The sequence below is a fragment of the Fundulus heteroclitus genome, chromosome 4, assembly GCF_011125445.2.
Source record: "Fundulus heteroclitus isolate FHET01 chromosome 4, MU-UCD_Fhet_4.1, whole genome shotgun sequence".
Lineage (NCBI taxonomy): Eukaryota > Metazoa > Chordata > Actinopteri > Cyprinodontiformes > Fundulidae > Fundulus > Fundulus heteroclitus.
In genome coordinates, this window is record NC_046364.1 from 32,552,415 (window position 1) to 32,575,819 (window position 23,405).

The following is a 23,405-nucleotide window of genomic DNA, read 5'->3' on the forward strand; positions in this document are numbered from 1 at the left end:
GACAGAAATCCCTTTGTTCCAAGAAGACAAAACCACAGAACCCTTCGCATTGCTTCCACCGCTGTCCAGCTGCTGCCTGTTACTTGAAACCGCCGGCAAGATGCAGAGAAACCTTTGCAGGACCCAAACACGCCAACCGCAAGACACCATGGTGCCGTCGGCATGACTGGGTTAAATAGTCAGAAGGTAAACACTCAGGAGGAAGCATGTAGCAACGCCAGTCTGTTTCATAAAACCCGTCTCAGATGGACCCCACAGCTGGGGACCTACGGCAGATTCACCGAGAAGTCAAATGGAGAGTGAAGCATCGGAGATATTTCAAATTATTTTCCAATTTTATTGAAAGGAACTGTTTCCTCAGGATATTTTTTAAAAAACAAAAAAAAAAAAAGAAGAAAAAAACGTTTCCACCTTGCCATCCTTGGATCACCTGAAACGTAAAACCGGAACTGAAGCGCATCCCAAAGTCCACAGCTGAATTAAAAATTTTGTACAGTATAATTAACAGTCTTTAAAAATAAAAAACTGTCGACGGAACAAAAAGAAACACACACAAAAAAAAAACCGCTTACGTGTGCTAACATGTCTGTGTGAGTGCGTTTATGGCTGTTGTTTGTAGAGATGTTAAAAAAAAAAAAAAAAACAGCCCTGTGGAACAGCGTATTTATACTACATGACAGTCTGTTAAGATTCCTGCAAACGCTTCAGATTATCGAATCCTCTTCTGCTGCCGCGCGCGGTAGATGTCGTGAATGGGGGGGGCCACGGCCCCCTTGTCGTCCTCCTCGTCGGAGTCCGCGTTGGGCCTCTTGAGGGACTTGCCGGTAGCGTGGTTCTCCATGGAGCCGTTGCCCTCCCCCGCTGCCTCCGGCTGTCTGCCCGTGATGAGCTCCACAGCAGCGTCGACACCTACGAAACAGTCAGTCCCATCAGAAACAGCTCAGAGAGAGGATGAGCGCGCGTTTTAATGGGACGATGCAGTCCTGTCTGTTTTATTGGGGTAACAGAAACTGGCAGGGAGGGAAACAGATACAGGATCTTCAAAAGCATTTGACTAAAAATCTGAATAGTGTGGCGGGAGTTCAGCTTATTTTATTCTAAATAAAACTGAGTGCAATTGTCTGCCTTCAGAAATCACCAGATCAGTCCACCCGTGTGTCATGTGGTCTTAAAATAAGTCCTGCTGTTCTGTGAAGGCCCCAGAGGCTTGTTAGACGACATTAGTGACCAATCAGCCAACGAACACGACACACGGGTCAGGGAGGAAGCTCTCGTTCCCTGCTTTTTAAAAGCGAGGTTATGAAACAAGATGCGCTGCACTGAAACTGAACTTTTGCTCTGAAAACGCTGTGAGAGGAAGAAAAGTGACACCCTCCCAGCAGTGAAGCACGGCGGTGGCAACAACACCATCCTGGAGGAATTATCTGCTTCAGACTAAAGACTGGGGCAGAGGTTCACCTTCCGGCAGGACAACAACCCAAAGCATAAAACCAGAGCTAAAACACAAGACTTTGGATAAAAGCTCATTAAGTTAAAATCCATATATCAATCAAACTGAAGATCAGTGACAGGGCTTAATAAAAGTATTTGAGGTGCAAAGTGGGTTCTACAAAGTTCTGACTCAGAAGGGCTGAACTACAATTGCATGCAATATATACAGTATATATACACACAGTATATATATATATATATATATATATATATATATATATATATATATATATATATATATATATATATATATATATATACAATTGTAAAACAATATATTATTTCACTTCCACTTCCCAGTTATACACTTGGTGTTTGCCTATTACTTAAAACATTTTATAAATAACTAAACTAAAATAAATATTTTCTGACTATAAGGCACACATAAAATCCTTAATTTTTTTCAAAAATGTATGGTACGCCTTATATATTATTAAAGTTGTGCTAACTGGCTGACTTTATGTGGTGCAACGCGCTCAAAAGTCTGTTATATTTGTGTAAGTATGACTTTGGTGAGCAACAAAGCCGCTCTGCTCAATAGATATTTGGAGCATTACGGTACTCTTTGTCACTATCTGATTGGACCCTTGAGCTGTCTACAACACTGCCTGACTGTAATGTCGAAACTCAAAGAGCATTCATGTGAGGCAGCCTGCATCCGGAGTATGTGCTAGCAACAATAACAATAGTAAGTTAATTCTATATAAAAGTTACGTATATCTTGGCCTTATGTTGGAAATGTGGTAGTGTAGTCCAACTACTCTGTCCTCCCAACAGAGACGGATAGTCTCTCTCTCGCTCAGGAGAGAGCTGTGTACGCAGAGAGGTGCACTGCAAAAAGGGAACTAAAAGTAAAATTTCCTTGAAATGAGCAGCTAAATAAGACTATTTGCCAATGGAGTATTTTTACCCCTAAACTAAGATAATTAGATACCCTGCACTTGAAATAAGATGCTGGAGTTGAATTGTTCTTATGGTAAGTGCAAATATCTTATTTACATGGGAAGAAAATTGAATGCGCCTTATAATCCGGTGTGCCTTTTGGTCTGAAGAATACGGTAAACAAAAATACATCTAAAATTCACGGGGTGTGAAGACTTTCGCCAGGCGTTAGAAGTCATTTCCTCTCAGACTTAAAGTGTTCTGCTGGCTGCTGGACCGCTAACATTTCTGTTTCCCCTTCAAACCGTTAAAACAGCAACAAAGAAACTCACTCTCAGGAAGCGTGCATCTCCTGAAAGTTTCCATGAGCTCATCCACTTGAACGAAAGGACCCTGCGGACAGAAACAAGCGGAGACTTAGCGCTGCCGCCACCGCCGACGTTAAACGGGAGCCTGGCGGCGTCGCTCTGCCGTAACTCACCGTGAAGCACGTAGGCGGGGGGAGCAGCTTCATCAGGACGACGGCAGCTGGAGGGACTGGGAAAACTCCACCAGGGACCGGGTGCAGACCCGGTGCTGTGGGGGGAGGAACATCAGAGGTAACATCAAAGCTGAATCCACAAAAACGGACGGGCATCGACCCCGGGTTAACGTACGGGCGAGGTGACGCGGCTGATACGGGATCATCTGATTGGTGTCTGGTTTGGGATACTCGGGTTTACGATCAGGATCATCCTTTAGTGTAGGCACAGAGGGGGCCGTCACGGCCTCGGGGAGCAGAGCTGCCAGTTTGGCACGAGACACGTCCTGCAAGCAAACAAGAGCGCACGTCAAACATCAGCGGGCGTGAAGGCGAGGCCTGCCTCGGGAAAGGCGGGAAAGAACGCACCTTGTAACCGAGAGCTTTGAGCTCACTGGAGGAGCAGGGATAGAGGTCCATGAACTTGTATCGATCTACGAGCAGCGCGGTTTCTTTGCCCTCGTACTCGTCTTTGAAGGCGGTGAAACGCCGGCGCTCTACTTTCAGAATACTGGCCAGGTCGCCGATGTTGCTCTCGAACGCCAGGAACCGAGCCCAGATCTCGCTGAGGAGCAAAAAAAAAAAAAAAAAAAAAAACGCATCGTCACACTTCAGGAGCTTTTGACAGACACTTCAAAACGGTCGACGTGGCCAAGCGGCTAAACTTTACCCGGATTTTTCTGGGGACAGGCTCCCGGAGGTGAGGACCCGTTCGAACAAAACCCTGGTGTTGTTGTCCTCTGAGGAGAGAATCAGACATTCGTCAGAGCAAAGCAGCGAGGCGTCAAACCACTTAGATTAGGGTTACAGACCATTAAGGTGGGAGAGGTAATCGATGTAGGCAAGTATGTACTCTGGAATGTCTCCATATTTCTTCAAACCCAGCTCGAATATCTTGAAGGCCACTGATTTATCCTGTAAAAAAAAAAAAGAAGAAAATACGAGATTTAAAGCGGCTGGAAGCAACTGCGCAGACGCCGAACCCTCCGACCGGCTGCCCCTTACTTTGCTGCAGTAGTACTCCATCAGCGCCGCGGACACGTACACGTGGTGCCGCGTGCGCAGGTCCTCTCGGGCCTTCTTGAAGATGGTGCGGCCCGACTTGATGCCCTCCGCCCTCCTGGCGAACTTCATGTACTGGATGTAGACCAGGGTGGGGTCGATGTCCTCGATGGCGAGCAGCTTGTTGTAGATGCTGTGCACTTTCTCGTACTTCATGCGACTCTGCGAGAGCGGCAGAAAAGAAGACGTTGCTGACGGATGTGACGGCTAGCTTAGCTCGTCCTTGAGCGCGCGACTGAACACTCACTTCCTCGTAATCGGCAAACGCAAAGTAGAGGAGCATGTTCTTCTTGAGGAGGGTCCCGATGGCTCGCTCGTAGATGTTGGCTGCCTCGTCGCTGAACAGCTTTGAATTATTCATGTCCTGAGACAGAAGAGAGGGATAGGTTTTTTTTTTTTTTTTTTTTTAATCGCTTCAGGAAGATGTTCCTTCAGTTTTGATAGCGCAGGTGAGTCTTACCCCTTTCTCTGCCAGCAGCTTGCTCGACTGCTCCAGGTACTGCGCTGCCTCGTACCAAATGTCCGGATGGTGGCCCAGTACCAGCAGGCACTGCTCGTAGGCAAACATAACTGCATCCCATCAAAAAGAAAGCCATTGAAACAAATAAAACTGCTCCCCAACAGTAGAAACAAAAAGATCAATCCCAGGAAGGGGGCGAAACTCTGCCCTCTAGTGGCTGCATTTGTAGTGAATACGACTACTTGTGAATTCCCCATCGCTGATTAAAGACAAAAACCCCGACGTTGGATATAATATACGTGGCGTTACCTCTCTTAGTGATCAGCGTCTGGTCTTCTGTACGCAGCGGGTTGCTTTTTTCCCACTGAATGTACTTTTTCCACATTTCCACTTGCTGGGCCTCCTGGGGGGAGTTCTGTGGTGGGACTGAAGGGGCGTTTCTGTCCAGCCCTTTCATCACCGTCTCATACTCCTGCATTACAAAAAACAAACAAAAAAAAAACAAAAAAAAAAACAGGAGTCCACGTTAGTTACTGAGAGCAGCATTGGGCGCGTAAATTCGGTAAGAATGGGATTCCTCACCTTCCCCACTCTCCTTGCGTTCGTGTAATCCCTGCTCCGATCCTCAATCATCTTTTTGGCCAAATGCACATTAATTCCCTGGAAATAAAACCCATAGGTCAGTCCTGCTCTTGTCACTGTTGCATTTAAAATGTTGAAACTCCAAATCTACAAAGATTGGTGCTGGAAAGCTCGTGGCATCCACCATGACGTCCTGTATAAAGTCGAGTTCAAACTAATAGTCCAACATCGCTAAGTGGATAAGTCGTGCGGTTTTTAGGTTTCCGGTAACGTTTGTCGGAGCTGCTTGCATGTCTCCAGAACAGCTCCGGTTCTGGCACGGTGACTTGTTTCCCCCAAGTACTTTATCTCCCCCAATGATGTGGCAGTAATGTATAATTTCTCTGCTCCAGGTCGCTGACTGGACAGCGCCGGGTCGTTTTGCTGACTGACCCATATTCTGTCGAGATTCAAACGACTTCTTTCTTTGGAAACAATTGATATAAAATTGTAATTTATTGTTTCATGCTTCAGTACAGACGCACGCCGTGATATTACCACCACCGTGTTTCATTGTTGGAAGAAGCTTCTTTTTTGGTGTCAGTCCGTTAAACACATTTATATCATCTAAATTGGAGCAATGGTTGTGACTGTTCCCAAAGACTTTATACCAGGCAGAACGGTTCTTGCAGAAATCGCACAATCCAGCCAGAACGTTGTTGTGCTGATTTAAGTTCTCGAAATACGAGGAACCTTCTTCCAGCTGATCGTCAGACATATTGAAAACTTTAAACTCAAAGTTCTTTACCTTTTACCACCAAGAAATGTTGTTGCTTTTTATGTCTCTGCTCTGTCTTCTCTAACTTCCAGTGGGTCGAGGCAGATGACCGTTCGCATTGAACCTGTTTCTGCTGGAAGTTTTCCTTCCTGTTAAAGAGGAGTTTTCCTCTCCACTGTCGCTTCATGCATGCTCAGTATGAGGGATTGCTGCAAAGCCATGGACAATGCAGACAACTGTCCCTGTGGCTCTATGCTCTTTCAGGAGGAGTGAATGCTGCATTGTCAAGACTTGATGTAATCTGCTGGCTTTCCTTAGGAAACTTTTTGACAAATCTGTAGGATTTGATTGAATTTGACTTTGTAAAGTGCCTTGAGATGACGTGTTGTGAATTCGCACTATATAAATAAAATTGACTTTTATAGGTAAGTATGATATTACACAGATAAATAAATTCCCCATGCTCTCGTTCACTTCGGAGTGAAATTTAGCTTTTACGATAATTAAAAATATATTTCTATATACAAAGATATGCATGTTCTCCCTGTGCATGCGTGGGTTCTCTCCGGGTACTCCGGCTTCCTCCCACAGTCCAAAAACATGACTGTTAGGTTAATTGGCTTCTCCAAATTGTCCTTAGGTGTGAATGGTTGTTTGTCCTGTTTGTCTCTCTGTGTTGCCCTGCGACAGACTGGCGATCTGTCCAGGGTGTACCCCGCCTCTCGCCCAGTGAACGCTGGAGATAGGCACCAGCAACCCCCGCGACCCCATGAGGGATTAAGCGGTTTGGAAAATGGATGGATGGATGCTCATGAATGTCTAAACCCAGTTTCATGCATGTGGAAATGAACTTAAAAGAGAAAAAGACAATAAGTGTGTGACTGGGTGACTTGCCTCCTCATATTTGCTATAATCTCTCCAGAGCTGTTCAATGTTAATCATTGGGTTCACGCAACCTCTTTGGTAGACTCTCCGAACTGCCGTGATTCTCTGATTCTCTGCGTACGAGCCCACGGCCTCACTAATGGAAGACACATGAAATGCACAAAGTTTCAGTTTGCAATGCAGGCTGGGATAAGATCAATGGAAAGGAATAGGAGAAACAAAAACAACACTTACACTCCTTTCAGGAAATTTATGTAGTCCACCCAAATCTGAGAAAAGATGGAACAACTCAGAAAAGAGCGCCGAGCAGAAGCTAAAGCACATCTTTAAAAGTTCATTTATGCAGACCTGGTAAGACATGATCTCCATGCCAATCTTATCCAGGGCGAAGTCGTACGCCTGGGCCATCTTCTCTCTGGGAATCAGGGAATTAAATCAATTTAAGGAAGCCTCCTAAAGCTTTTGCTGTTTGTTGTAAAACGGCGTCTTCTTACTTGTAGCTGGGAAGCTTCCCTTTGGTCTCTCGAACATATGCAAGGTAGCATTTCCATAGGTCGATGTGCAACACTTTCATAAGGCATCTCTGAAACAACTGCAACAAGAGGTTAGAAGAGGTGTAAACCACACACGTTTAGATGTCTGACAGAACCAGAGCCAAGAAGCTGGTCTAACGCCTCCATGAGGCTAATTGTTTAACCTTTTCTTCCATGACTAATAATCGTTTTATTCATAATGCCTCTTAGGCTGCGTTTATCTTGGTGTTCTTCAAGCGTTCGAAAGCTTGCAGACTTCCTGCTGCTTTCATTTGCTGAATTAAAACACGGGCAAAAATAAATAAATCAGAAATAAGCAGACATTTCAAGATTTTATTAAAGTGCAACAAGATCAAAAATACAACCATCAGTTATAAATTACATGTGCACCAAAACATGTGCAAAGAACCACAAAATGTTAAAAAAAAAAATGCCTTTTTATTCCATGAACAGGTGTATATATTTATATATAAATAAAGGCAGTTCAAACTTTATTGAAAAGGCACACTTGAAAGGTGAGAGCACCAAACTTTTCAAAAACAAATAATCAAAACAATTAGCTAAATTCCTTAAGGACTACAAAACTGAGCCTACAACAAAATGGAACTACAAGACAGAAAGCAAGCTTTCAGGTGGGCACTTACCTTTTCTACCTTGTCATAGTTTTTAGCCTTTATCTGCAAATAAAAGTGTAAAACTCATAAATGTAAAGCTCACAGGAAACATGCATCCATGCAGCTTTGGTCACTCAAACTCACACACACACACACAACTAAGGATCAACAGAGTGAATTTCACACAAGAATGACAACTAACTTTTAGAAAGGGGTTGATTTTATTTCCACTTGTGCCACATGACCCAGGGAAACACCACAGCGTAACAAGCAAGGCGCAGTGTCACGATTCATATATGAATGGCTTCAAAATGCAAAAAGAAGACTGAGATACTACATGGCCTGATTCACAGCAGCTTTTGGGGGGGTGCATTGCTGCTAAAATACTTCAGCGATGATTTTGATTTGCCTTCTCCAGCAGGACACCATGACTCCTTTGGCGTCAGCGCTCCGGCCCTACCGGCGAACACCGGTGTGAGGGGTGCAAATATCCCCAAGACGCCTACAGTAGGGTTCAGCTTGTCATAGCAGCTAAAAACGGGTACCGTAGTGCCACCGATAATTTTGAATAATATATTTAAATCGAATGCATTCATTGTAAGCTTAATTTTAATGTAAGCTCTAACACTCTTCGCGCCTTGCATCCCCCTCGTCTCACCTCAGCCCTTCCTGCTAAACAAGATATGCATCAGTTTCTACTTGACACCGTATCAGTCCATCAGGTGTCGCCTCAGTGAGTCTGTCTCCACATAACCCCATCCTCTGAATCTTCACACTACCCTCCTCCTCCTCTTTAACCACAATGCTCCTCTTTGATCCTCCTGCCAGGCTTTCAGCATCCTTCTACCCCACTATCCAAACCACCTCAGGCGGCCCTCTCTGGCTTTATCCTCCAGTACATCTATTTTAAAATCTGAATATATGCAAGTTGAAAATTAATGCCTTATCTATGTGAAATTGCAAATGAGCAGAGCAACGAAAATAAACAACCCAATTAACGTGATATGAATGATTTCATCTCTGAGACGAACGTTTTGAATATGGATTAAAAAAATAACTGAACACATCCCGCAAAAACAAACGGCTTGACTTGCTTTTCATAGCATGCAAGAGACACAGCCGGGAATGTTAATCTTTCAAGTCTTTAATGAAGGGTTTTACAGTGCACAAATTACGATTTGGAGGTATTCCACACAAGCAGCGTCTTGTTGTTGAACTACACTTAAAATCTGCAACACAAATCCCAAGCGACCTTATGTGGCACATATCAGGAGTCAGAACAACTTTAAAAAGTTTTGGACCTACAGCACAAACACTAAAACCTGTTTACTCTTGTTTTAACTAAACAGAATTCAAATTTAGTTTTATACGAGGAGTCCATCTACACATTAAAACGAAAACTTATAGACTTTAACCTCGAAGCAGCTTGTCAAGACTGCTTTTAAAAAGCTCTCATGTAAGGATTTTTGTCTGCATACAGTTTTGTCATTCGTAAAGACAACTTTTTAACTTCTTCAAATCGAAAAACAGAGCTCCAGTTTCTCAGAGTCCACTTGTCAGCGACGGCTACATCTGGCTCCTAAGTCTTTGTGTGGTTTTGCAGAGATGTGCAGTAAAGCTCTGGTTCAGCTGCCAACACCCAAACCCATCTGATTGTCTCTTCTACACGATTATAACTTTATACATATGATGCTTTATTACTTTACAGCTGGGGAAAATGTATACAATCAGAAATTAAGACTTTTTTTCCCAAAGTCCCTTTAAAAAAAAAAAAAAAAAAAAAAACTATTTAAAAGGGACTGTGAAAAGCATTTGGAGCAGATCCTAAGAATTCCAATACACCTGCTCTGCTTTCATGGTGTGCAAATTTACTAACTCCATTCTTGTGCTGCAAAAAGGGAACAAAAAAATTAAGTGAAATTTTCTTGAAATTAGTATTTGCCCTTGATTTAAGCAGGTAAATAATCTTATCTGCCAATAGAATGAGTATTTTACCCCTACAATAATAAGATATACTGCACATGAAATAAGATTGAGTTGTTCCTCTTAAGTGCAAAAATCTGATTCCATTGGCAAATAAGATTATTTATCTGCTCAAATCAAGGACAACTACTCACTGCAAGAACATTTTACTTTTTGTTCCCTTTTTGCAGCGTGGGCAGCACCTAATGAGTCCCATAGGACATAGTGTCACCCTCAACTCCATCGTTCCCTCTGATTTGGCTGTTGAACAGCTTTTATAAACTATCAATAGGATAAGAAAAGGAGATGAATTTCACATCCACTTCGTTTTGCAAAAAATTTGGGGAATTTGCAATGTGATCCACAGTTGCTTTTTTTTTAAACGCTGAAGAAATTAGCGCTTATACATACTTACCACAAGGGGGCGCAGTAACTCTAGGACTGCACAACTAGGTTTTGTTGGCATATGCCGTTGCCCATAACCCTGGGGCACTAATTCGTTTAGCCATTAAACTAAGGAGTATTTTCAAGAACCAACCTTCATGGCAGTATTAACTGATATTAAGGATTTATGGTAATTAAGGTAGTTGGAATTAAATGGAAAACATAAACTGTTTCTTGCTCGGTGCCCTGACATTCGCACACCCCATTGCACTCGTTTATACTTTGTCACATTTATAACCAAACTTGAGTGAGTATATTTTATTGGGATTTTATGATAGAAAAACAGAAAAAAATCATGCATGATTGCACATTGACGCGACTAGGACCCCAATCCGAAAAGATCAAAAGAAGACAGTATGGAGGAGAAAGAGGCACAGACAAAGCACCATGCTGTGGAGATATTCATCTGCAGTAAGAAAAAAGGCGGTCTGGTCAGAGCTGAAAGGAAATATCTTGATGGAGCTAAATATTGGCTAATTCAGACAGAAAACCTGCAGAAATATTTAAGACTGGGGCAGAGGGATGCTCTAAACAGGACAGTGACACAAAATACAGAGCTACAATGGAAAAGGTTAGAGGGGGAAAAAAAATCCTGTTCACTGACCTACTAATCACAGGAAAATGAAGAATTTAAACGTTTTTAGATGCGTCATATTAGCAGACCCACCCCTAAAGGTAACTGCAACACTAAAGGTGGTTTTACTAAGTATGCCGGTGAAGGAGGCTGAATCCTTATGGACACCCAACTTCTCAAATGTTGGTTTCTAGAAATATTGACAACCACGCATTTTCCTTCCAGTCCAAAATTATGTGCTACTTTTGCTGGTCTTGTTCATAAAAGCATTTATCTAAAAAAAAAAAAAAAAAAGTTTGCAACTTTAGCATCAGAAATATGGAGAAACTTAAGTATAAATACTTTTGCGAGGCACTGCAACTTAATTATAAAAGACCAACTTTGATGCTCTATCACAGCTAATTTTGTAATTTTCTTCTCTAGTTGCCGAAAATTTGTTAATTTTCTAGAAGTCAACTATTGCTTACTCGTTTTAGAGTCCAATACATACAAACAAGCGCAGCTAGACTTTCCCCCTTTAATAAAAAAAAAATATTTTCCCCTTTCCATGTGGTTAAAAATCCTAAACCTTCTCATTGTAATAATAATAAAAATAATTACTACAAGGTACACAAAGTATATTAAAGTTACACTATTTTCTACAACTACACCCATCTTCAAAATAAACACTAACAACATCCTTTTGGTTCAGATGTCCTGTTCAGTTTCGTGGAAAAAAAAACCAAACAAAACAAGTAATAACTTAGTTAGATCACACTGTATTGTTTATTAAAATCCTATTTTCTGTCAGCACTGTTAGTATTGTTATTACTTTAACAACTTTGACTCAAAATAGAAATTTCCAAGACATGAGGCTAGACTTGGAAAAGAGAGGAAAATTTCTTCTAATCCATTGAGTAATGCCTAAAGGTTAGTGTAAGACAGGGAAACGGGGATTTATTTGGCGGAAGGGATGGGGTGTCTAGAATCTAAATACTTCAGCATCACTAATTATACTAAGAAAAAAAAAATTCTGCAGAGATTAAAAATATCAAAATGGTACTTTTGGTTAAAACTGATCAGGTGTAACAAAAGTTCTACCATCCAGTCGAAAGCTGGTTGCATCAGAGTAAAAGTTCTTCTTGGCAAAAATAAAAAATAAAATAAAGAAAAAAAAAGCAAAAAGGGTCACAGATTATGTGTTCAGAAGGAGTGGGGAGACAGGTCTCAAGAAAAGAATGGGCCACACAATAAAGATTGTTCTTTATGAAAATAACCCAAAAGAAATGACACAGGAGGCAATAAATTGACACGACAAGTGAATAAAAGGCTAATGCACTCCAATACCATTAAAATTGTTTTAATACTGTTGCAGACCAAACATGCAACAAATGCACTTTACCCCATTTTTAATATGGCGCAGATGATATGTAATCTTTCGCTTAACCTGGAAACATGAGGAATTACCTTGAAAATAGTCGTAGAAATAACCCCTTTCTTGTTTAAAGGCACAATTCCCAATGAGCATCAGATGCCCACACGGCAAAGGGTTCCGTGTCAGAAGTTTGTCATCCTGTAGTTTTTCAAGCAAATTGTGTAAAAATGCTGTCCTTTAGAGGTCTGACGAATACAAACAGGCTCGACACAAGAATTGTGACTTTAAACTTCATTTAAGCGAGGTACATTTTGATTGTGTGAAAATCACATTGTTGATTATGTTAGAATAAGTCTCAGCCATGCACACAAAAGGAAAAGAATAATAATAATAATAATAAAAAAAGGTATTAACCTCAGCTTCAATGAACAGTTTCCAGAATCTGCCAGAGCTCGGGAACTGCGAGACAAGTCGCTCATGGGTCTTCCTTGCTTTATCTATGGGTTGATTCTACAGGAGGAGATTACATTTACATTCCACTCACATGTAAAGAGGCAATCTTGCCAATCGCGTGGTGGAAGACCGTGTCTAAAAAGTTTTGCGTTTGGACTAGATCAGAACCCCCGAGCCCGCCACCCTCAAGTCCCAACATCCTTATCCCCCGTAATACAACTCGGTGTCACTAAACCTGTGCTTCTCGAATCAGAATGCTCCATGCGTCAAGGTCATATGGGTTTTCTTCCAACTTCTTCTCTGCTTTCTTCACCTTCTCGGGAATATACTCAGCTGCTGTCTGCAACACAAAAGACAGAAACAAGCAACGTCGTTAGTGATCTCGAAACACTCGTAGTAACGTGGTGGGAGGGTCCACATGGCACTGGACACACACACACGGGAGGCGACTTCCCTGTTCATTCACGTACAGGACCTAGGATAAAACCAGCCCGCCGTTAAACAGGCACAAGTATCGCGATAAATCCGGATCTAACGAAAAAACGCATTCCCTCCCTCTAGGTAGCCTAGTTTTCCTAGCTGGCGCGGTTAAACAGCACATAGCACAAAACTGACCAGGGTAAAAAAAGAAATGTTAGCAACATAAATATACACAATAACGCGATTGTAAGCTACGGATTAGCTCGCACAGTTGGCTAGCAGCTAGCTTCACGTTGCGACAAAAGCGGCTGAATCAATATGGCGCACGACTCGACCACAAAAGGCAAAAAGCATTACTTCTGAGCGCGTTATCCCACGAACAAAACAATAAACGGTGCCTATCCCCAACCAAATCGTGTGCAAAGCGGCGCTATGTACTAAAACACAAGGCAAAGACACAGATATCCCGTTCGCTTGGCCGTGAATAGAATTGCGTGTTGCTACCTGCTCGGCTGTTCCCTCCGTCGACATGGCTGAAGACTGTCTGCGTCAAAAAAGTTATCGACCAGCGCGACTAACGCCAAAATAAGAGCGAGGTGGGTATTCTCTTTAAAACTACTGGGTCATCGGCATCGTTTTTACGGGGATTTTTTTTTGTCACGTTGCCTCCGAGCAACTAACTGCTCAACGGCTAGACTCGCCGATGACTAAAATGGCGAGAAAGCAAGCAGGCAGGGTTCCGTTGCGCGTGCAGGAACAACAAAGCTACTTCCGACCAGCGCGGCTCCTTCAAAATAAAGGCTTGTTTGCAAAGCTATACAGATAAAAAAAAATAAGATTTAGAATCGGTTTGAGATTCTTCAATTTATTTATTCAATTTATCCTTAATTTTATATGTTTGTTCAAATAGCCCGAGGTTGTGCACCGACATTAAATACCATTTGACTTCACTATAGCTGTTCATGATTTCAGTCACATTATACTGACAGAAAATTATTGTGTCTGTTAAAATACTGAATCTAGGTGAGATATAATGCATGCTTTGCAGTTAGGGGAAACTGAAATATTCTTCAGTAGGCTGGTTTTGCACTACACAACACTGGCCCATTCTGCTGGCCTACAGGGGGAGGCAAATGACAGCCACAGAGAGCGCGCGCTTGAGTGAGAGTCTGTCTAGCCAGGCCAACAGACCTGAGTAGAGGAACGCCGTAGCAATCGTTCACATGTAAACACAATTTGTTTTTCTTTTTCTGTCCCCAAGTTAAGGATGTACCAATCAGATATTAACTCAGTTACGTAACATTTTTCTTATAATAATCACTTGTTATGTTAAATATTGCTATTTTCATATTCCAGGGTACACACTCACAGGACTATCATGTAGGCTATGTATGTCTGGAAAACGCAGGTCCAAGTTTATTAAACTAAATTGTAACTTCCCTGCTGTTTTTGCACACTTTTTCTTCTTCTTCATTCGTGTAAATAGACTGTTGGTGTTTTTTCAACACAAATATACATACATGTTAAGACATTTTTTTTTATGAAATCACTCTGCTCAGTTGCAAACGCCTTAATTTTTTTTTTTGAGTATGCTGTTTTAATAACTGTACAATGTTGTTTGTTATGCTGTAAATTTGTATTTAGTATTTAGTGTGGAGTCAGTTATTTCTTTTTAATTTTACCCTTGTGTGTATCTGTATGCTTCATTTTACGTTGCTGCTGATATGCCTGGAATTTCCCATTATGGGACAATTAAGTATACTACTATTGTATTTCTTTGCAGTTCTAACCAAAGGAGTGTTTATATCTCTCTTTGTATCTCTTAACACCTTCATGGTCTTGATGCACTGAATAAAAAAGGACACTTTCACACCAAATCACAAGGTGTATGAAAACATATGAAAACATTTCTTAAGTGGTATTACATGTTTATATAATAGAAAATACTTTTGTTCATGTCAGTGTAATTTATTTGTTTTTATCATTTGATAAAGTGACCATCATACTAACGGATAGAGTTTTTTTTTCTTCTATTTTGTAATTTCATAAAGCAATCCTAGGTACCTACACGTATTCTATTTCTATCAAAACCTTGCACACTATTTAGTACAACACAAGGTGCTTATACAGGGCCGGATTATCCATAAGGGCCAGTGGGCCAGTGCCCAGGGGCACCAACCATGGGAGGGGCACCACATGACACATGCTTTAAAAATATATTTTTCATTATTTTTTTGTTATATTATTTACTTGAAATTGCTGAAAGACCATGCATTATTCGTTTTGTGAACGCTGATGTCACAATAATAATAAACGATAAATAAATCAAGATTTTTTTTATTTCAACATTTTAAAATGAGATATTTGAATATTGCTCACTGCTCATATGCCTACATGTAGTTGTGTAAGTTAGTAAATAGTAAATTACATTACAGAAATCCCCTTGATTATGTCTGATGTTTTTGACCGGAGGACAGCACGGGTAAGGGGGGGGGGGGCTTTGATGTATTAATATGTCTTAATACGGGCCTGGCTTATATATTTCATTTTCTCTTCACTGGCAACAATTGGTTACTAAAACTGGGCAGTGTTATAATGTGGATTTATATTATTTTTTTAATACATTCTCTTTTATTCTGCTGTATTCCAAATAAGCTTGTGAGATCTATTTTTAAGACGGCTCCTGCTCTGTCATGGATTACTCAGGTCTGGCTGATGGCGTCAGTTCACAAACATTTGCTTGCTTCCAGTTGCTAGAGAGAGAGAAGGGACATGTTAGAGGCTGGCAGGGCCGCGGAGCCGCTCGTCTAGACAGGGGGGTAACGGGCACCCTTTCAGAGATGGGCAACGGCGCCCAAAGAGCAAGGACGCGGATGTGGGCTGACTAGCTTCCAGCGGGACTCGGCGCGTTGCTCCCGGACGTCCATATGCAAGAGTTATTTCATGTCTGAGACGTGGGAGATGGTGGCGTTACCCAGAGCGAGCTCTCCCTTCCTGTCGTCTAGGACAAGATGGCAGCAATGCAGGCGAACTGTGCATGGGATGGATTTATAAGTCCATAACATGCCCAGAGAAGCCCTGGATCATACTTAAAGCGACTCTACGTGAAGGTGAGCGGCGGGCCGCGGGCTGCCGGGGTTCCAGGCTGAACCTTTGAGACGCAGGTTTGGATGTGACGTATTACCCTGTCACAACTTAGCTGTAAACTTATAGGAGCCAGTTCTGGGTGTCTCTTCCGACGCCACGCGCGAGTAACGCAATCTGAATTTTAACTAGTCGGTTTAGTCGAGGTAAATATACGTTTTTTTTTTTCTTCTTCCTTCCTTTCTTGACAAACGGCGATGACGTCGGCGTCCATTGTGATTAACTGTAAACGCAATTGAAACACAAGTGTTGTCACGGCGACGAGTCGATGTTGTTTTCGACGTTTTACGCCGGATGTTCGGCGCTGCTGCCCAACGCAGCCCTTTTTGTTTCATAGATTAAACCAACTTTAGCCTAACGCCAATAAACGATATGGAGTTAGTGGCTTTACTGGTAAGTTCCCTTCCACTTGGTTTAAATCATGGCTTGAGCGAAGGAGCAGCAGAGGCAGGGGCGGTGCTTGACTTTCTGACCAGACTGTTCCTAGATTTTAAATCTATTTTAAAGTTAAACAGAGGACGAACTACTTATTTGTATTGTTCAGATGTGATCTAAATACGTTAAGGTCTTATTTTAGTCTTACTTTACCAAAGCATTGGTTTGTATGCAGTTTCCATGGTGTGATAATCCTGAGTAAGAGTTTTACAGTATCACTGTATTTACTTCAAAAAACAACAACTAACTAAAACATGAAAGTATAAGTTTTTAAATCAGATGCGTATACTTTTGGCATACCCTTAACCAGGTATACTTATAAACTACAGTCAAGTCCAAGGATAGGGTAGGAAATGAGACAGGCACCTATCAAAATATAATCAAATAATGTCAAAAGATGATTAATCTTAACGAAAATATCAGTTTCTTATTTATATATTCTTAAAAAAAATGTCATTTCAAAAACATTTTACCCCCTTCTCAGCAATCAGTGCTGAATTTTTGCTGCCTTATAGCAATCAAACCCTTCTTGTAATTATTGCTTGTAATTATTGACCCCCTTCTTGCCTGCTGGTGAGCTCCAAATCTTTGAGATCGGAGCTGCACTCGTGTTGACTCCCTGGGCTGGGCCTCTGCAAAAAAACTGTAATATTACTTCCAGTCAGAAGAAACATGCTGGCAATTTTAAAGGATTACGTTTAAACCTAAATCTGCCAGGGGTGCGGGTGCTTATGGGCTTAACTTGGCCGTTTGGAATAACCTCAGCAACACGTTCCTGTTTATATTCATGTGTCCGATCCAAGTTGGCAAATCAATGCAGAAGAAGGTGCTGTTATTGCAGAATTACTGACTCATCAGAGAAAAATTTAAAGCACCTTTCGCTCATTTCACGTTGTTAAACAGGCTGTATTTTAAACTTGTTTAAAACCTTACTCAAGGAAGGTGTTTGATTAGTGCTGTATGTTCTATAAATATAGTAACAGTAAGCAAAACTGTAAAATGATACCTGAAACCTAGTGTGGGACCTGCTATCCTCTTTCTGTTTAAAAAAAAAAAAAATATGTTGACCTAATTTAAAGTGCTGGATAACATCAGAGGGGATTCGAGCTTTAAATATAGTTAGGACAGTGCATAGTTAGGTTGCGTTGCACAACAACGTCGTAAACAAACACGACAGATTGTGCTTTTCCCATCTGTTTTTATTTTTTTTTTATTTTTTCTGACCCGCTACTCTAGGAAACATAAATGTATCCCAAACAAAAACAGCTTAAGCCTAAAGCCAAGGTAATCACACATGCTTAGCTTAAATGGTATGTTTGGGTCTTGCTGGAATTAATGTTGTGGAGGATTCAGTCATGAAGTCATTTTCAAAATAAGCTTTAATTGCAGGCCTGACCATTTAGACAAACAGCTATGTATCCACTCTCTTAAAAGGAAAAAAAAAAAAAAAAACACAACAAAGGAGCTCGAGAAAGTTGTCGCCGTCACAGTACTTTTCCAGCCTGGACGTGTTTACTCGTGTGGGTCGTTTTCCTGCCTGGACACCCCAGCCGGGGTCATCGGTTGCTTTGTGGCAGACGCAATAAGCTGGTATCCTAGTGATGTCATCTGGCCGTGCGCCTCCCCGAGACGCAAGGCTGTAAACAAAACAGAGGGAGAGAGTTTATACGGGGGAGTCCGGGGGGCCGTGTTTTGTTGTAGCTAAGGTTTCAGAAAGGGATTTGAACCTTTTATCGTCTGAAACATGTGATGACTTCAGCTCAGAGGCCTTAATTGCTGCTGTATATTGCAGAGATGTGTTCGTTTCTCACCCAGGATGACTTTTTTTTTTTTTTTTTTTCCCCCGGAAACGCACGTGAGGAAACTGACGTCTCTCTTCTGTCCCTCAGTTGTTTAATATCCGTCTGTGCGCTGTGATCAGTGCTTCGCAGATCGATCACATTTGCTGTGTGTGGGTATAATATTTCAGTCAGTCATACGTGGTTTCAGGACGTCAAAGACTAGCAAATGCGTTACCGTTATGGACAGGGAGGAGTCATGGTCCTCAGGCGATGATCATTACATATGTTTACTTATAGATATATAACATTTGCATTTGAATGTTTTGATACAATCGCTTAGAAAACGCATGCGCATCTAAAAGTTAGCCTTTAGACTTTTGTTGTACTTATTCTTCTGAAAAGCATGCCTGCTAATGGGAAGGCATGATAGAAATTAAATTTCCATTTTTATCATATCGAGTTGAGGCTTTTATCCGTCACAGTCTTGTGTTTCAGTAAAAAAGCTGTTGTCGTGTTCTGCATGCGATCGTTTCATGATGTGACGACCCAACATTGTTTGCTAGGTTTGCGACGCGCCCTGGTGAGACAGCTTTTGATTGTTGTAATTTTATAGTAGAAATTAAACCCTAGTCAAATGTCATTAACTTCGCTATATATTTGCTTAATATTGGGACTTTTATTCTAATAGATATTCTCTGTAAACGTTGGCTAATGGCACTGAAATAAAGCTCCACAGAAAAGGTCAGAGCGTTGCAGTCAAGATAGCACAAGATCACATGCTTAAGAAAATAAGGAGCCTTTTATCTGAGGAGTATGAAAATCCGAGTTCACGAGACTCAGAGGAGGCATCGCAGATAGGTCGTGGCCATGTGATCTACAGACACTAGCCCTTGTGTGGCGTTAAAGGCATGGCTACAGCTTTTGGGTGGATTAGGGCTTCCACCGTTAAGGCCTAAATGTTTAAGGTCAGCCAGAGATACCTCCCCACATTTTATGGGAGATCTTGGTGTAGAGAGCAGCGCAGCATAACAGAATGCCTCCTGGATCGACAGCAGAGCGTCACGGGCAGCTCTCCCAATCATCCGACGAAGGTGTGAAAGCTTTATTGGCCTGTTTCAATGCGATGTAAGATGAAAGACATTCGTAGCTCAGATATGTAGAACCTAAGCCGTACCGGTCACAGCAGCTCAACTCTGCTTTGAGCTTTAAATTAAAGCAATGTGGCCCTGAATGCTTTCTGTTATTAGTAACTGTCTACAGTGTTTCTAAACTGTTGTAGAAACTAAATTCATTACCATTCCTTTGCAAAAACAATATAACTGCAGTCTTAAAAAAAAACGTGACGTATGAAATACGGTTGTCAAAATAATTGATGTCCCGATATCATCAATACTAAAGAAATTAGCTATTAAACAATATTCATTTGCATCAAAATTGACGTATGAGACCCTTTTTTTTTGACAACACAAAAGCGTTGCTCAGAGGAACTTTCCCGATAAGGCAGGAAAAAAAATAAAATGCTGAACGACACCGCAAGCTAGCTACAAGCTAATGCTACAAGCTAATGCTACAAGCTAATGCTACAAGCTAATGCTACAAGCTAACGCTACAACACTGGTGTTTGAGAGCAACTTAAAAACGTCAGTAAAGATCTTGTATCCGTAACAATAAAGGTAGTAAACCTCCTGGACAACATAAGCTAATGTTAGCTTTTTAAATATTAAATATCAACTTCCCAGGTGCAGGACAGGGAGGCAGCGGCAGACCGTACCTCAGCACAGAGGAGGGTTGCGTGGTGCAGCACTACGCAGCACGAAGGGGGCGCTCAGACCAGCAGTACCCGGCCATTGGGCTGTCCATGTCCATCATGCTAATAACAGCTAGCGTTATCTTATGTTGTTGTCCAGGGGGTTTACTCTGACACTGTCACAGATACAGGAGCTTTACTGACCGTTACATGCTGCCCTCAAACATCCCGTGACGGATTGTTAGCTTAGCCGGCGACACCGTTGAGCGTTTTTGTTTTTCTTGTCAGTCTGCCTGGGAAAGTTTCTATTTACAACGCTTTTGTGTTTATCTTGTCTATAAAGAGAGTTGTATGTTTTCTTCTGGCTGTTCTCTGCATGTTGGCTGACTTTTAAGACTTCCAGCAGCAGCCGGAAGTCTTAAGGTTTATTATTTGGGTCAGGTGAGCGGCTCCAGAGAGGTGTCGGGCTGTGTCTGTGTGCGCTGCTGGCGGACGAAGTGCAACAATTTGGCCAGATGTGAACGGGTCAGTTTATATAGATTATGACGCAAATTTCTATAATTGAATAATACATTTTTTAGTGTCGATTAAATCAAGGCATCAATTATTTTGACAGCCCTACTGCATACCATCTTTGGTATGAAATAAAAAGAAATACACAAAAAGATGCTTAGCCGGGTGGGGTGGCCAAGTAAAGCCTGTCGGCCCACCAGGCCAATAATACAGAGGGGGAAACCCCGGGAAGGTGTGGAAAGGTTCTAAAAAGTTGAGGCATTGGACAAAAACATGTTGTGCAATCGCAATAAACGTCCCTTGTGAAACACGAGAAAAACAAAATTAGGTGGTGGATAGACTGAAATAATTCCAAAGAATTAAAAAGATATTGTTTTTAATCAAGTCATTGGAGGAATCTTTCAGGCCAAAAGATTCGTACAATCTTATTCACTGCTCTGTAATTTAAATGTCTACATACTTACATATGTAGACAACATACATACATACATACAACATACATACTACATATTTATAACTTCCATCAAGTTACTTCTGTCAACAATTTTGCAGCTAAAAGTTCTTAGTGTTCCTTGTCCCCTAAATCCCTCATATATCTTAAAATGAGCTTTTAGTGTGATTTAGGACTTTACAGCTTGAGACATAGCATGCTTTAAGAGTTTATCTACGTCCTCACAGTATTTTGAAGTCGTAAACTACTCCGTCAACTGAATGATTTGCAGAGTGGCCTCCTCGTGTGCGGCGTCTGCTCTGAAAGCGTTGTAGTTTCTTTGGGTGGGTCCTGTGTACCTATGTTTAATGTTTCTTTTTGCAGCCCGTAACAGTTACTTTGTCCTAACCAACCCAAAGTTTTTGTCTTCTTCCTGTTAAACATTACGCTGTCATGCTAAAATAGCGACTGCAGCAAACTTCTATAATGGCCGTTTGATAGAGTAGGCGATAAAGAACACTGAAGCAGGAAAATAGGAAAAAGAAAGTGACAGATTTTGATTTTCTATCTTTTCCAAATCTATCGGGCTATGTTTCCAGAGATAAGTGGCTGAAGAAATAACTCATCTGGAAATATCAGTGTTTTGAACAGTAAAAGAGTAACAAATAAAACAGCTTACTGTAAAAGCAGATATTTCAATCCTGACATCTATCTGGTTATTAACAGATTCAAAAGTGATCCATAATTATTCTTATTCTTTCTGGTTTATAAGCCGTCCAGTTGTCGGATTTTGCTTTCAGTGTTCAGAGATAGTGCCATGTTTACGTCGGCTCCTCTGATGCCACCCTTGTGGACACGCACACATACTTATGTCCAGGGTTCTTCCCTTGGGCCTGTGAAATGGAGCCCAGACCCAGTTAAAGACGTTAAAACGGACCAGTGTGTCTCGGCCGGAGGCTCAGTTACCGACGCAGGCAGCAACACTGATCAAAAGAAAAAGGCAGCGGATCCCACTTAACTTCTTCAGTCGGTAGCTTGACCCTCTGTCCCGCTGTGAAGGGGAAGCAAAGGAGCTTCAGCGGGTCACCCATGTTACAACTGCAATGAAATAACAAGGGATTAAATGTGACAAAGGTTTTGGTGCCGATTGTTCCCATGTTTAATTGGATGTGTCTGAATGTGAACAGTGCAATTGTTCTGCAGTTTGAATCGTTGCACTTTATTTGTAACGCGCACTCCCCTTCATGCAGTCATCTGCCAAATACCTTCCTAGTTGTTTCTTCCTGCTTGTTTTCAACGATTGTTTCCTGGACCGACTGGGTTTTTATTGACATGCTTTCTGCGTAAAGCATGCCAACGTAGCTGATGCACGTCCTTGGGTCATCTTCGGATGCGGCCTTTCTAGAAGAAGCTGGTGTGTTGGCCGCTCCTCATCTGTCATTGGAGTAATGAAGTTTTTTTGCAAACCATTTTAAATCTCAGCATTATTACAACGGCAGCTGGTAGCCCATTGTTTCTTGTTGTCTATTGTTAATTAGGCTCCGCTTCGGTGAGGAACGGGGCTGTCACCTTTTGGCTAGGTCAAAATGTTCAGTCACCAGGCCGTAACCATTCGCGTTATACATTTATACACTTTTTTTGGCCTATCGTCTCAGCTATATTGGTGTAGATACGTTTTTGTTGCATCAATTTTTATCTGCATGGAGGGTTGTGACGCTAGAATCTGACCAGATGCTTTTGTCTGTTTCTCATGTGGGTTCCTGTCCAGCCGCACCAGCGTGCAGACAACGGTTTGTTTCGAATGCGGAAGAAGCAGAGTGCTGCTGATTTCTTAGAAACTTTTATTGTATTTGGCGGAAAAAAAAGAACCACGGGGGCCTAGGCAGGCCAGAGCCAACGGCGGTAACTTTGAGAGCGAATGCGTTGCAACTGGATTGAGTGGAGAAGTGGGAAACCAATGCTGCCAGGGTGGACCTGCCGTCACGTTGGAGACGTTTTAGAAAGCATCTTTAGGCTGTATTAAAAAAAGGAAGAACAATGTTTGTGAGGTTAATTGGCTTCCTCCCCTCCAAACATCCAAAATCAAGATAATCATTAGTCTTGTGTGACTATTCGGATTGGCTTTCTGTTGTTTTTTTTTTTTTCTTTCAAGAGGCTGTCCAGACATTATCTTATCAAACTCCTCTGTGGAGTGAAAGGGAGCTCACGGCGCATCGTAACAGCCCGAGTGGACTCTCCACCAGGGATTTATTTTAGGATACTCTTCAGAACAGCAAAGTAAAAATAGATCTGTAAATACACTATTGATTAAAGTTTGGAAGCTTCTGAAGCCTAGCAGCTTGTATTGCTAGCCCCCCCCAGA

The 23,405-nt window shown here is 41.7% G+C and overlaps 2 protein-coding genes across 3 annotated transcripts in view; one reads left to right on the plus strand and one right to left on the minus strand.

Moving 5' to 3' along the window:
- Nucleotides 1-312: 312 nt before the first annotated feature.
- Nucleotides 313-13,739, minus strand: cstf3 (cleavage stimulation factor, 3' pre-RNA, subunit 3). Its single transcript, XM_012855134.3, has 20 exons — nt 13,498-13,739; nt 12,809-12,913; nt 12,535-12,630; nt 7,817-7,849; nt 7,134-7,231; nt 6,988-7,054; nt 6,874-6,908; nt 6,649-6,775; nt 4,998-5,075; nt 4,725-4,887; nt 4,416-4,525; nt 4,203-4,319; nt 3,899-4,117; nt 3,706-3,808; nt 3,564-3,633; nt 3,263-3,458; nt 3,030-3,180; nt 2,855-2,949; nt 2,706-2,766; nt 313-909 (listed from the first exon to the last, which is right to left on the minus strand). Exons 1-20 carry the CDS (start codon nt 13,522-13,524, stop codon nt 710-712), a joined length of 2,151 nt encoding a protein of 716 aa, XP_012710588.1. The 5' UTR covers nt 13,525-13,739; the 3' UTR covers nt 313-709.
- A 1,996-nt stretch (nt 13,740-15,735) lies between these two features.
- Nucleotides 15,736-23,405, plus strand: part of hipk3b (homeodomain interacting protein kinase 3b) — a 39,360-nt gene continuing 31,690 nt past the window's right edge. Inside the window, exon 1 of one of the 2 annotated variants that reach the window (XM_012855133.3) lies at nt 15,736-16,103. In XM_012855133.3, coding sequence (XP_012710587.2) covers nt 16,031-16,103 — 73 coding nt within the window. In that variant the 5' untranslated portion in view covers nt 15,736-16,030. The remainder of the gene's footprint in view (nt 16,104-23,405) is intronic. The other variant, XM_012855131.3, reaches the window with a different exon arrangement.